This window comes from Saccopteryx leptura, chromosome 6 (assembly GCF_036850995.1).
Source record: "Saccopteryx leptura isolate mSacLep1 chromosome 6, mSacLep1_pri_phased_curated, whole genome shotgun sequence".
Classification (NCBI taxonomy): Eukaryota; Metazoa; Chordata; class Mammalia; order Chiroptera; family Emballonuridae; genus Saccopteryx; species Saccopteryx leptura.
In genome coordinates, this window is record NC_089508.1 from 160,434,298 (window position 1) to 160,447,821 (window position 13,524).

General features: G+C 47.6%; 2 protein-coding genes across 5 annotated transcripts in view; one reads left to right on the plus strand and one right to left on the minus strand.

Moving 5' to 3' along the window:
- The window catches only part of CDC25C (cell division cycle 25C), a 25,808-nt gene extending 21,386 nt beyond the window's left edge, over nt 1-4,422 (minus strand). The window contains exons 1-3 of the mRNA XM_066343696.1: nt 4,415-4,422; nt 4,003-4,147; nt 3,802-3,906 (exon numbers count right to left, since the gene is read on the minus strand). Coding sequence (XP_066199793.1) covers nt 3,802-3,906; nt 4,003-4,147; nt 4,415-4,422 — 258 coding nt within the window. The remainder of the gene's footprint in view (nt 1-3,801; nt 3,907-4,002; nt 4,148-4,414) is intronic.
- Nucleotides 3,256-12,816, plus strand: FAM53C (family with sequence similarity 53 member C). 4 transcript variants are annotated; one of them, XM_066341367.1, is made up of 5 exons: nt 3,256-3,454; nt 6,793-7,022; nt 7,414-7,471; nt 9,675-10,459; nt 11,955-12,816. In XM_066341367.1, the coding sequence occupies exons 2-5, from the start codon at nt 6,945-6,947 to the stop codon at nt 12,210-12,212; spliced, it is 1,179 nt and encodes a 392-aa protein (XP_066197464.1). In that variant the 5' UTR covers nt 3,256-3,454; nt 6,793-6,944; the 3' UTR covers nt 12,213-12,816. The 4 variants fall into 4 exon arrangements, with proteins under 4 accessions (XP_066197464.1, XP_066197463.1, XP_066197462.1 ...); XM_066341366.1 differs by lacking the exon at nt 3,256-3,454 and adding an exon at nt 3,552-3,756; XM_066341365.1 differs by lacking the exon at nt 3,256-3,454 and adding an exon at nt 3,869-3,927.
- The last annotated feature ends 708 nt before the right edge of the window (nt 12,817-13,524 follow it).

Below are 13,524 nucleotides of genomic sequence, written 5' to 3' on the forward strand. Positions count from 1 at the left end.
ACTATAATCACACTTCATGCAGCCACTATATACTTCCCTGCAGGTGGGAAGTAGAGACAGATGAAATTGTCCTACACCGGCGGCAAAAGCAGATAGATTATGGCAAGTGCACACCTGGTTACCAGTGCTTTCTGCAGCAGGTCCCCAAGTAAGTGCAGTTGTGGGTAGTGGCAACAAGAATGTCAGTCAAGTATCTTTGGTTCAGTTCAGGCGGTGGCAATATGCTAGAATCTGAGTGCTCTCACAAACTTGCAGTATTACTAAAACAAATTCTGCAATCTAGCCCTAAGATTGTTTCCAAGATTTTTTTTCCAAATGAACAAGTTGTATTTTGCCCAAAAGTCTTTTATTTTAAAGTCTACCTCTAAACAAAAATTCTCTATCCATGTGTGCTAATAAATTTTTTTCTTTCCAATCATTTTTACCTCATGCTGCCAGCTGACTTGGGTACTAAAACATATTTGCCAAATTACATGTAAGTTTATGTGCATACATGCAAACTAAATTAATGAAAAGGTAGAATGTGTTTGAAAGGGATGCCAAATACTGACTTTTACATCTTGACTTCTGAAAGACTTGGAATATTTCATTTACCCTTCCCAGAAGAAAGAATATTGGGGACTTAAGAAGTTTGATGTATAATCTGATTTGAGGACACTTTTTGTTTTTGTTGGATTAAGGCATTGATCATACCATATACTCAGAATCCCGAATGAGTCTCTTGACTCATTGTGATAAGCAGTAAGCTGTGCCCTTTCACTTTGACCTCAGTCTTACTCATATTTGTTGTTGCCAGGGCACAACGAGAGCCAGGACTTCATCCTCAAACACCAAACAAAAACAGGAGGTACAGCCGCCGCTCTTGGGATGCCCAGATCAGGCAGTGGAGAAGAGCCCTACATTCCTGGGACCCCCCCTGCCAGCCTCTGCAGGGCAGGGAGGTTGAGGGGTATGTGCACTATTCTTGGTTCCTTTTTTGAGTGGTAGATTGAGCACTACCTCTCCCCATTTTGCAGATTTAACTTTCACTGGCTGAAAAGGGACAGTCTCAATGAGATGCGTGTTCCTCTGACTCTGCTGCCTTCCTAGGCAGGGAATGAAGAGTCTCTTAAAACCAATGGATTCCACACCTTTGGACTGGCTCCAGCCCCTGGAACAATCAGAGAATGTGGTTGGAGATCAGAAGGAAACCCAGGTAATATCTTCTGCTGAAACCTGCTGGAGTAGGGTCAGAGATGGGGTCTGGTCCATGAGGTCACAATTAAGAAGAAGTTCAAGGTAGTGGTAATCGAAGAACAAAAGAAGGAAAATGAGGCAGCAGGAAAAAATACCATGACAGAATAAAAGAACTTGAGAACTAAATGTGGCATAAGATACTTAATTATAGTTTTTAATGGGGAAAGTTGGGCTGCACTGGGGGCTATTTTATACTTGATGAAAGAGGCATAATCTTTTGAAGTGAAGCTTTAAACCTGACTTGCAGGGTTTATTTTCTAACTCTCAACTTCTTTCAATGTGTTTTGCAAATGAGCCAATGCTAACTTAACTTTATATACTCAATCATTTAACTTTATTAAGTAAGCATGATTAATAATAAAAGGGGAATCATCTAGTGTGAAGACCAAGGGCTTTAGAGCCTCAGACTGTTTTAATACTGCCTTTCTCCACCACATGGGCAGTCACTTAACCTCTCCAACCATTTCATTTATTAAATAAGGAGATTTTTTTCCATTTGATGATTGTAAGCAAAAATGCAAATACATATTTATTTTTGTGGCAGAGACAGAGTCAGAGAGAGGGATAGATAGGGACAGACAGACAGGAAGGGAGAGAAATGAGAAGCATCAATTCTTCGTTGCAGCTCCTTAGTTGTTCATTGATTGATTTCTCATATGTGCCTTGACCAGGGGGTGCTACAGTAGACTGAGTGACACCTTGCTGGAGCCAGCAACCTTGGGCTCAAGCTGGTGAGCTTGCTCAAACCAGATGAACCCGTGCTCAAGCTGGTGACCTCGGGGTCTCGAACCTGGGTCCTCCACATCGCAGTCTGATGCTCTATCCACTGCGCCACCGCCTGGTCAGGCGCAAATAACATATTTAAAGCATCCAGCACAGTGCCTGGCACCTAATAAGTGCTCTACAAGGGCAATTCGTAGAAACCATGTCTCCTGTAATTTCACAGCCCCTGCCAGTTCTTTTGCAGAGGGATATGTGCAGGGCAAGGAAATGTGAAGTACATCTTCCCCTCACCCCACTTTCTTGTTAAGTACCTAACTTTCCATCTACTTTTCAGTTTGCAGACTCCATGGCTCCCGACTCCTGACTCCTTCCTTCCCTGGCTCTGTGAAGATTCCTCCCACTGGTTCTACTTTCAAACTGATCACAATTACTTATCTGTCCCAGACTTGAGTGGGATATAAAATACCTAGGGAAAACATACCTTTCAGGAGACTTGCTGCTAAGTGCAGCAGTGAGGATTTATCTGTATGAACGCCACTTTCCCATCAATTAAGAAAGAAATCTAAAATTCTGCCCTACAGGACGAGGTGAAAGAAAAAAATAATAATAAAATAAAATTTCTGCCCTGGCTAGATAGCTCAGTTGATTCGTTGCCCTGGAGAGGGACGCCAGTTCAATTTCCCTGTCAGGGCACATTCAGGAGCAGCTCGATGTTCCTGTCTCTCTCTCTCTTCCTCTCTCAATAAATAAATAAATAATTAATTAAATTAAATTAAATTCTGCCCTACAGCTATCACAACATGAAAGCATTGTTTAAAATCTCTCATTTTCCATGATTTGCTTGTCTCTCTAAACCTTCTTTGAGAAATGAGACTCAATTTACGGAAGAACCAGAAACCATATAGCTGCTCCCCAACCTCTTTACCTACCACGTCTACATTCATTCACTCTCTTCAAAAAGGACTTAAACTTTGGCTGAGGTAGGAGGTGGTGGCAGTAGTGGAAATTTAATAAAAGGTGGTTTACTCTACTTGAAGAGGAAATAAAGCAGCAATCAACATCTTTTCCCCATCTTCCTTTTTCCTCCCTCCCTGTCTGGGAAAGTGGTCCAGCTGTAACCACCGTACTCCCCCACCCCCACGCGAGCTACAGAACCGCCTATGATGTCATAATCACAATCCCATTACCTCATCCTGTTGGGGGGGGGGCGGTGCGTAGAGGGAGCAGGCGGAGTGAACAGCCCTGGGCCCTCCTTAGCTTTATCAAGTGTTTTGGGTGAGGGCTAATTACAGAATCAAATAGGAACAGCTTCCCAATGGTTATAAATCCTGGATTTATAACGTTCGAGACGATCCGACCGCTGCAAGAGGGGGCCTCCTGGGACTCAGAGCAGGCCCTAATCGGCGCTTGGACTACACTTCCCAGAAGCCTTCACGCCGCGGACGGCTCCTCTGCTGTGGGAAGGGGGATTTCTTCAGAGAGTCGGCTGTATAAGGTGAGACTGGAGAGCAGGTGAGACGGGCCGTAGCTAATTTTTTCACGCGGCCTAAACTGATTAGAGAGCTGTACTTGGGCCGAGGTAGAAATTAAGGGTTGGGGCGATGGCTTTGTTTACCTTCGTCTGACATAGCCTCCCCCGCGGGGTTCGAGATAACCCTCTAACAGGGCCCAGCCATCTTCAGCAGTATTTTTTTGGGGGGTGACTCAATAGTGAGGAAACCGCTCTCATCCTTAAATCAAAGAGCCAAGCTCCTTCCTGACAGCGCTACCTGAGAAAAACTTTGACAGAAAAACGAGGTGGGTCTCGAGCCTTCGCGGACGTTTCAGAGGGACTCTGTGTACCGTAGAGATTCCTCCGCTCTCCTGAGAGGCCGGTTGGTTCGCGCCGGCGCCTTTTAAGGACACCGTGGGGCGAACGGAGCGCTCAGAGCTGCTCCGGCCGCGGCCCTGGTAGCGAGAGCAACCGCGGTAGGTGGCGGAGGGCAGGTGGCGCTGGGGCCTCGGGGCGGGCACCTCAGCGGTCCCTCCCTCCTCCCCTCTTACCCTTCCCCCAGCCCGGCCGCTCGCGCGGCAGGGCCTCGCTGGCCGCCTCCGCGGGGAGAGCACGGGACCCAGTGGGGGAGGGGGTGGCGGAATGCTAAGTCCCAGACCCTCTGCATCTCCTGCGTCTTGAGTTCGCTTCGGTGGCCTGGTGATAGAAGGTAATTGGCAAGAGGGGAGCGACAAGGCCCCTAAGCGAACCCTGGAGCCCTCTTCAGGGGCCAGTGGACTCCCCGTGCCCCACCCCGCGGGGACAGGCTGGGCAACCGAGGGAGAGGTTGAAGATTGGTGAAGATTGGAGGGGGGCCTAGCCTTTTGCTTCTTCATCGGAGTGGGGGGAGGGGTTCTCCCCACTTGTCACCCCTGTCCCCACAAAAGCCATTTGGGGGAAGAGCAGTGTCAGACCCCCACTTACCTGTTCATGCATCTCCCTGCTACCCTCATGTTTTCCTTCAGTTTCGCCCAGAGTTGTGGGGCTGGGACCTGAGGGAAGGTCCCCAGGGGATTTGTGACTCTCCTCCCCCTTAGCCTGACTTGATCCTAGATATTCCAGGTTTCAGTACAACCTTAGCATCCTCGAAACCCGAATGTCAGGGGTCACTGCCATCCAATTGGGATGGGCTGAAGGTCCAGCCTTTATTTGGGGGGCCTATATTGGAGGGAAAGCCTGGATTGAGAGTTGGGCCTGGTGGGGTTGTGGGAAGGGCCTAGCGGCCTGCTGCTCTGTGCAAGGCTGAGCCCCGTGCCAGTTAAGCTGAGAAGTTTTAACTTGTTTAGTGAACGTTCAGGGCTATCTCTGCCACTCAGACAAAATGGAAGGGGAAGGAAGGCTGCAGGAGAGGGCTTACACTTTTTTCTATGCCTGCCTGAGAAAGAGGAGGCCCCTCGCGGAGCTGGTTTGCCTTCTTTTGTGTCCTGGTTTGATTCCTTATGGCTTCCGTTCTGTTCCCCCTCTCAGCCTGGCCTGTTTTAGGAAACTCAGGCTGAGAGTATCAGTTGCGTGGTGGTAGTTGCATTTGTTGCAGTTACCACCGTGTGTGGCCACATCCCAACAATTAAAATGCAGAAAAACACAAAATCACTCTCTTAACTTGATCCCAGAGAGGGCTGGGAGTTTGCTGTTTGGCCAAATGCCTCATGAAAAGCTTGAAAGAGTTTCGCTTCACTCTCTGCTCCTCATGACTGGTCAGCCTGAAGCCTGGGGTCTCTGGGGTAAAAGCCTGCAGTTAGCTTCTCTCTCTGGTTGATCTTTGAGGGTAGAGTTAAGAAACCAAGAGCAGAAGTGATATAAGCTATAGCTTCTCCCACAAGAACATAGGGGAAGCAGCTGAAGGGAGCTCTCAGGAAGTTGGAACTTTGTTAAGGGTTATAATGATAATTATGCATGAAAATGATAGTTCTCTATAATGATGATCAACTTCTCCCATACCTTTCTTCCAAAAAACTCAAGTATATCCACGTGTATTTTTTTGCTCTTCCTGGTGGCCTGCCTCCCTCTGAGATAAGAATGGAGTAGGGATGATTCCCTTTTTTTTCTAGTAGAAAGAGATCTTGCCCCCAGGGTCACAGAAGAGCCCTTTTGGGCTTCTCTTGGTATTCAGGTGATGGAGGTTGGCATCTAACCAAACAGATAAACTCGTTTGCCTTCATCTTGATATCATCACTTGTGGCATTCTGAGGCTTTGTAGAGCAACAAACGGGAGGGGTAAGAACAGCCTATGTGGACTCCTGGTTTGTACAGGCCAGATGGTGTGCTTTTTACGTTTTGGTATTGTGTTAAATTGTATGTGACAGATTAAGATTATTCAGCTTGTTTTACACGGGTAAACTGAGACCAAGAAAGGTTAAATGATTTGCCAAAGCTGCCACAGCAAATTAGATCAGGATTTAGATTTTTTTGATAGTTTGTTCTCTCTACTAGCAAATGCTGCATATACCTGCTGGTGAGCTGTCTACCTGCTGGTATAGCAGGTAGAATAGTGTGGAGATACTAGGTTAACTTTCCCTCCTCCCTTCAGTAAGGCCTTGACGTGATTATATGGGTTTAAACCTGTTTTCTGATAGAATTAGTTTGTTCCTACCAAAATTGACCTGAAAAAGAGTCTTAATTAATTGTATTCATGGTTTTGAGTCAAATCAGGCTAAAGACTTAGTTGAAGGAAGTCACAGAGTTGTTTATAGCATCTGTGGAGTTGAAATGTAATTGGTATAACCCTGGTACTGTTTCCTTATCCTCTCCTCATTTTTAAAGAGAATATATGTACTTTTTGTTGGAAAACTATTAATATATCACCTGGTCAGGCTAAGGAAGAACTTAAAACCTTGTTTACTGTTGTCTGAAGTAGAAAGGCATTTCTATAACCACTGCTTCTCCATGTTCCCTATTATTTCTGTAGTTTAGGAAAAGGATACCTCTCTTTGCTTCTGACTGAAAGATAAAGAAAATATTGGGCTAATCAGGATGGAAGTACCATTTAGTCATCCCTCTCACTTGAGCTGTTTTCTAAGTGGTGCTGGTATTCTGAGTAGACAGCAGAGCATGAACCAGGTGAGGAGTGGCAAATAGGCTACTTGCTTGCCAACTCCAGTTCATTTTACTGGATATCTGGACTGCCAAACTTAGAACATGTCTGAGGTTGTGTTTAGGCTTAGCAGGAAAGAGCTGTGATCAATTAATGATGTTTGCCAGAGGCCTGGCATAAGGATGCTGTGGTATGTGTGCCATGCATTTTCCATCTCTGGACCAGGAACATCTCTAATATCACTTGGGGCTGATCCCTCTGTAATTGGCAGACTCAGCAGGCATGACTGGAGAGGGAAGTCCCAATGGTGCTAGAATGGTGCTGCAGTGGCAGAAGACGGCTCACGAGTGAGGTCTGGAAGAACAACAGGGAAGACATCCATCATTTGCTCCAAAGTGTGCAAGTCAGATCCTGGGGAGAATCATGATAACCCTGATCACTGAGCAGCTACAGAAGCAGACTCTGGATGAGCTGAAATGCACACGCTTCAGCATCAGTCTGGTAAAAGACCAGTCTTCCTGCTTCTCCACGACCCCCTCCCCCTTTTTTCAGAGACTCTTTGTTGCTACTACTTCACCCTTGTCCTGTGCAATATGAGTCATGGTACTTGTACTGGAAGAATCCACTAAAAGCTCAAGAAAACGAGCCCAAAAGGAAGGGGGCAGGGATTTTTCAAATGATAGAGAAGGGACACCAAAATTTGGGTGGAGAAGGGTTTGAGATATTGGAAGATGTGCATTATTTTACTCAGTAACTTCGGGAAGGCAAGAAGAAAACACTTAAGTGTCCCTAACATCCTTATAGCCCAGGCATTGCAGGGATGAGCTGAACAGAGCTTCTTGGAAATATGTGTCCTGAACCTGAATCATGATGGATATTCTCTCTCTCTTAGCCTTTGTCTGATCATGCAGACATCTCCAACTGTGGGAACCCTTTCCAGCTTGTGCCTGGTAAGGTATTGTTTATGTTTGCGTATATGTGTGTATGCCCATGCTTTCATCCACATATTTCTTTCATTGGTTTCCAGTGACCAGAAGAAGTAGCCTACCTCCACAATTTTCTCGCTAGGGTGACCTTCTTAGATGGGCACTTGTCTCTATTTTACATACCATTATGTAATGTTGAACATTTTCAGGGGTCCCCAGACTTTTTACATAGGGGGCTAGTTCACTGTTCCTCAGACTGTTGGAGGGTTGACATATACAGTACTCCTCTTACTGACCACCAATGAAAGAGGTGCCCCTTCTGGAAGTGTGGCAGAGGGCCAGTTAAATGGCCTCAGGGGGCCGCATGTGGCCCGCAGGCTATAGTTTGGGGACGCCTGTATTGCACTGTAGGGATGTACCATAGTTTATTTAACCAGCCTTATATTAAGACACATTAGGTTATTTCCAAACAATCAGTGAATATAGCCTTGTACATATGTCATTTTGCACATGTGAAAATGTTTCTGAGGTATAAATTCCTAGATTATTAATTAGTCAAGGGATCTGTGCTCAATGGGGCATTTGAATGGAGGCATCACTGCTGTACAACCAGAACACTGTCCCATGCTGCTAGGCTGCTGTGCAGTTTGTTTTCTTTTCTGGGATACCTGGCAAGGGAAGTAAGTTGACAAAAGCATCTTCAACTTCCTCCTCTGATTTATTAATTTCTGAGAACCAGGTATTGTGCTATAGGTACAGAACAGAGCACAAGGTCTCTGCCCTCATGGAGCTTAATAGCAGGGAGAACTGTTGACCAAAGATGTCAGGTGTGGGTTTTCTCCATCATCAAGTATGAATTCATATACTTATCAGTTGTTTCAAATGTCTAGGCCCTGCAGAATTGCGGCAGCTTGCCAGAGGAACTTAGAGTAGGCCCTTTGTCACTTACTGAGCTGCCTCCCAAAAGTTAGAGTTTTGGTTAGAATGCAGTGAGGACCATTCCTTTTAGTCCATTTCCCCTTGCACCTCTCTCAGTCCCCCAATCTGTTTGTTTTTTTTTGTTTTGTTTTTTTTTTTTTGTATTTTTCTGAAGCTGGAAATGAGGAGAGACAGTCAGACAGACTCCCGCATGCGCCCGACCGGGATCCACCCGGCATGCCCACAAGGGGCAATGCTCTGCCCACCAGGGGGGATGCTCTGCCCATCTGGGGCGTCGCTCTGCCGCGACCAGAGTCACTCTAGCGCCTGGGGCAGAAGCCAAGGAGCCATCCCCAGCACCCGGGCCATCTTTGCTCCAATGGAGCCTTGGCTGTGGGAGGGGAAGAGAGAGACAGAGAGGAAGGAGGGGGGGGGGTGGAGAAGCAAATGGGCGCTTCTCCTATGTGCCCTGGCCTGGAATCGAACCCGGGTCCCCCGCATGTCAGGCCGACGCTCTACTGCTGAGCCAACCGGCCAGGGCCAGTCCCCCAATCTGTTTGGATTTCAGAGCAGGCCTAGGGGAAGGGAATCAACACACATGAGTAGACAGATACAGGAACATGAGTGGCATAAAGTCTTAGGGTTTCCCAAGCACAGTTCTACCCGCAAAAGCCTTTCACATCTTGTTTGCTCTCCCTAGGAATAAAAGTGTTCTTGTTCCAGTTTTAGTATATGTGCTGCCAAAGTGAGCACTAAAAGTGATCTCTTACCTGTTTGATTACCTCTAACTCCTTGGCAACCCCAACTGTTGTCTTGGTGCTGTTGACACGTAGGAAAGGGGAAAGGCTAAGGAAGGAAAGCATAGGCCTGCTTTTCACAACCAGGGGTTGGAGTTGAGGGCAAAGTAGGTTTAGGTTGAGTGGAGTGAGAAATGAGCAGGACGTACCCCACACACAAACACACACACACACACACGTTTGTTTCTGTTTTACCTTTGAGAGTGGCAAGGCGCCACATGAAAGTATATTTCCAATTTAACGTGGTTGCTCATAACAGGCAAAATAACAGTGGTTAAAAGACCTAGCTTTAAAATCAGACCAGGGTTTGAATCTTGCTTTGGTCATTTGCTTGCTACACAACTTTAGGCAAGTTACTGGACTTCTCAGATATGAAATGGTTGTAATAATAGTACTAACCTCAAGAGATTTTTGGGAAACCTCACATAAAGTGCTCTTTGCGGGGCACATAGTAAGTTCTTATAAGTATATTAGTTATTATTAATATTAGTTTTATTATGAATGCCTTCCAGAAGGTGCTTCCTGGAGGGGCCTGCCCCGCTGTTCCTGTGCCGAGTTCCAGGACAGCCTCAACCTCAGCTACCATCCCTCAGGCTTGAGCCTGCACCTCAGACCACCCAGCCGGGGAAGTTCCCCACCAGAGCAGTCCCTCTCCCAAGTCCTAAGCCCTGAGCCCCCTGACCCAGAGAAGCTTCCTGTGCCCCCTGCCCCTCCATCCAAGAGGCACTGCCGCTCACTCTCAGTGCCCGTGGACCTGTCTCGCTGGCGGCCAGTGTGGCGGCCTGCCCCCTCCAAGCTGTGGACTCCCATCAAGCACCGGGGCAGTGGTGGAGGGGGTGGGCCGCAGGTGCCTCACCAGAGCCCCCCGAAGCGGGTCTCCAGCCTCAGGTTCCTCCAAGCTCCCAGTGCCTCTTCTCAATGTGCCCCTGCCCACAGACCCTACAGTCCCCCTTTCTTCAGCCTGGCCCTGGCCCAAGATTCCTCTCGACCCTGCGCAGCCTCCCCCCAGAGTGGTTCCTGGGAGAGTGATGGTGAATCCCTGTCACCTTGCCCACCCCAGCGCCGCTTTTCCCTGTCACCAAGCCTGGGCCCACAGGCAAGCCGCTTCTTGCCCTCTGCCCGGAGCTCCCCAGCATCCTCCCCAGAGCTGCCCTGGCGACCTCAAGGCCTCCGCAACCTTCCTCGAAGCCGCTCACAGCCTTGTGATCTGGATGCCCGAAAAGCTGGAGTCAAGCGGCGCCATGAGGAGGACTCTCGGCGGCTGCGGCCTTCCTTGGACTTTGACAAGATGAATCAGGTGGGACTAGTCAGACTAAGGAAGTGTGGATGAGAGCAGAGAGACTGTTCCGTCTTTTACTTTCGAGCTGCCTTAGTTCCATGCCCTCCTGGCAGGGCATCCCCTGGAGCTCCTTTCTGTCCAAGCTTTCATGAGCTATCCCAGTTTGCTCAGGACTGTCTTGGTTTTAGCACTGAATTCTGAAGTCACATGTCCTGTGAAACTCCTCAGCCCTGGTAGTCCCAGAGAAATGTGTGAGACCCATGTTAAACCTTCCAAGAGGGATCCCACATTGTCCTTCTAGACTAGAGGCACTTTTCCTCAGAATGCATAGCCACATAGTGCCATCATCATTGCCCCACCTCCTTGTACTCAAGGCTGGTTTTGCAACTTGCCTTTCACTGCTTTAAGTAGTAGTTCTGGGACCCCTGGCCGGGTAGCTCAGTTGTTTAGAGTGTCCCGATATTCCAGGATTGCGGGTTTGATCCTCAGTCAGGGCTCATACAACAATCAACCAATGAATGCCTAAATAGGTGGAACAACAAATTGATGGGTTTTCCTCCCTTTAAAAATTTATTGATTTGAGCCCTGCCCGGATGGCTCGATTGGTTGGAACATCAGCCCAAACCACAGAGGTTGCCGGTTCAATCCCTGGTCCAGGCACATACAGGAACAGACCAATGTTCCTGTCTCTCAATCTCCTTTCCTCACTGGCAAAAAAAAATCAATCAATTTAAAAATATATAAATAAGTAAATAAAAAAAATTTTATTGATTTGAGAGAAATGTTTTACATGGGTCTGGGAGAGCTTAAAACAGGCTGCTGCAACATTCATCTGTTGAGCAAATTGTTTTTGACTTACTGGTATGAGTGCAGTTTGTCTTCAACACACTTGCCCGCTTTTTTATGTTCTAGATCACTGGGTCACAAACCTCTTTAAGAACTTATACACTTATTTACAGTGCCATTCATCCAACCAGTCAGCAAATACTGATTGAATACTTACTATGTACCAGGCTCTTACTAGGCCCTGGCTATACAGTAGTGAAATAGGCAGGTGATCTTCTTGCCCATATGAAGCTTATGAATGAATCTGATAGAAACTGTGGGCTCTTTCCTCAAAGAAATGTTCATATACATTGAATTTTCCAAATTTTATTAGGAAGTTCATAAACTTCATCCTAAAACCTGGGACTTTTGCCTTCTAGAATAACTAAGGGACAGGACAGTTTTAACTTTTTTTTTTTTAAAGATTTTATTTATTGATTTTAGAGAGAAGAGAGAGAAAGGGAGGGGAGGAGAAGAAAGCATCAACTCTTAGTAATTGCTTCTCCTCATATGTGCTTTGACTCGGCAAGCCAAGGATTTCGAACTGGCAACTTCAGCATTCCATGTCGCTTTATGCACTGTGTCACTGCAGGTTGGGACAGGATACTTTAAAATACAGCTTGGGCCACAGTGCTCTGAGATGTTAGTATTTTCTTTTGCCATCTTAACTTTGTTGTTTATTTGACAGAAACCATACTCAGGAGGTGTCTGTCTCCAAGAAACAGCCCGGGAAGGCAGCAACATCTCTCCACCATGGTTCATGGCCTGTAGCCCGCCCCCCCTCTCTGCTTCCTGCAGCCCCATTGGGGGTTCTTCCCAGGTGCTGAGTGAAAGCGAAGAGGAGGAGGAGGGGTCCGTGCGGTGGGGGCGGCAGGCACTGAGCAAGCGGACACTGTGCCAGCAGGACTTTGGGGACCTGGACTTGAATCTGATTGAGGAGAACTAAAACTGAGAGGCTACTTCCTGGGGCCACACAGACTGACTCTCTTATGGCTACTAACAAATGTCGAGGCCCCAAGACTGGGGGTCTAGCCTGGGAATGGGGGTGAGTGGAGGGATCCGACTCAGGGCAGCCGGAAATCTTCTCGCTCCAGGAAGCTCGACCATGCCGAGAGACTGGCCGGGACAAGATAAACAGAGCTGGTGGCGGGAGGGACAGCCCCAGAGCAGACCTTTCCCATGGCGGCCCTGAGTGTAAGTATCCCTGCCACTGAGAAAGCAACAGGCAGGGAAGGAAGGGGTCTGCTGACCCCAGCTCGGGGAATTTCACTAGCCCCTTTGCTTCAAAGGGCACTTGTGTCTTAGAATTTGGCCAGGGTGGGGGGTTCATTCAGCCTCCTCGGAAAAATTGTGTGAGAGTGTGTGTGTGTGCACGGGAGTATACTCGAGGAAAGGTGTGTTTGCGTAGCCTTAGGGAAGGAAGGCAGTTGCTCCGTAACACAGCATCACAGGACCCCCAGGATCTGAGTTTTCATGGGACAGTGGGCTTGTTCAAGGAGTCAAAGGGAGGGCAGCAAGTTTTTCTTTTTTCTAAGTAGCTCTGGAACCAGGCTTATAATCCATAAGCACTACTGGCTCTGCAAAGGATTCTGTTTGGGGGTACTGCAGGGTCTTTTAAGTGCTGTGACCTCAGCCAATGGTTTTTTTCCTCAGGCCCAACCCTCCCCTAGGTAGATTTAGTATTGGGGCTGGAGAGGGCTCTTCACATTGATTCTGAGCTGGCCTTTTTTTCTTATCAGATTGCCTAGGCTGTATACAACCTGCCTCTCTCACTCTAAGTAGATGCAAGCACATGTGGGTAACTGAGGCAGGGTTGAAGGGCTTCATCTCTTTCTTTCCCTCTTTACTGATGGGACCTTTTCCCCCTCACCCTCTGACCTTCGATGCATTTGGACTGCTGAACATTTAAAAGCAGCCTGTGATTGCTTTTTTTGTAAAGCAAGCAACCTCCCTCTACTTTAGCTGTTTGACTATTTGGATTTTCACATATTGGGCTTACCCAGAGTGGAGCGCACCTCTACAGGGCTGTGGTTGACGCTGGGTAGACATCTGCATCTGTGTTGTGTGTGTGGTGTGGCTGACCAGTAGGTGAGTATTCCTGCGTGTGTGAGTGAAGCCACTCCCAGGCTGGTGCTCTCCTCCTGTGCCCGGTGACTGCCCAGTGGCAGCTCCAGCTGCCCTTCACTCCCACCTGCTGCCAAAGTCCCTGTGCTAATGGGATTACAAATACAAAAAGTGAAAAAAAATTTTTTCGTAAA

Bases quoted from the DNA above. Each gene is read 5' to 3' on its own strand.
- FAM53C (XM_066341367.1), top strand. From the start codon at position 6,945: ATGATAACCCTGATCACTGAGCAGCTACAGAAGCAGACTCTGGATGAG. The intron at 7,023-7,413 runs GTAAAAGACCAG...TCTCTCTCTTAG, and splicing joins CACGCTTCAGCATCAGTCTG to CCTTTGTCTGATCATGCAGA. The intron at 7,472-9,674 runs GTAAGGTATTGT...AATGCCTTCCAG, and splicing joins CCCTTTCCAGCTTGTGCCTG to AAGGTGCTTCCTGGAGGGGC.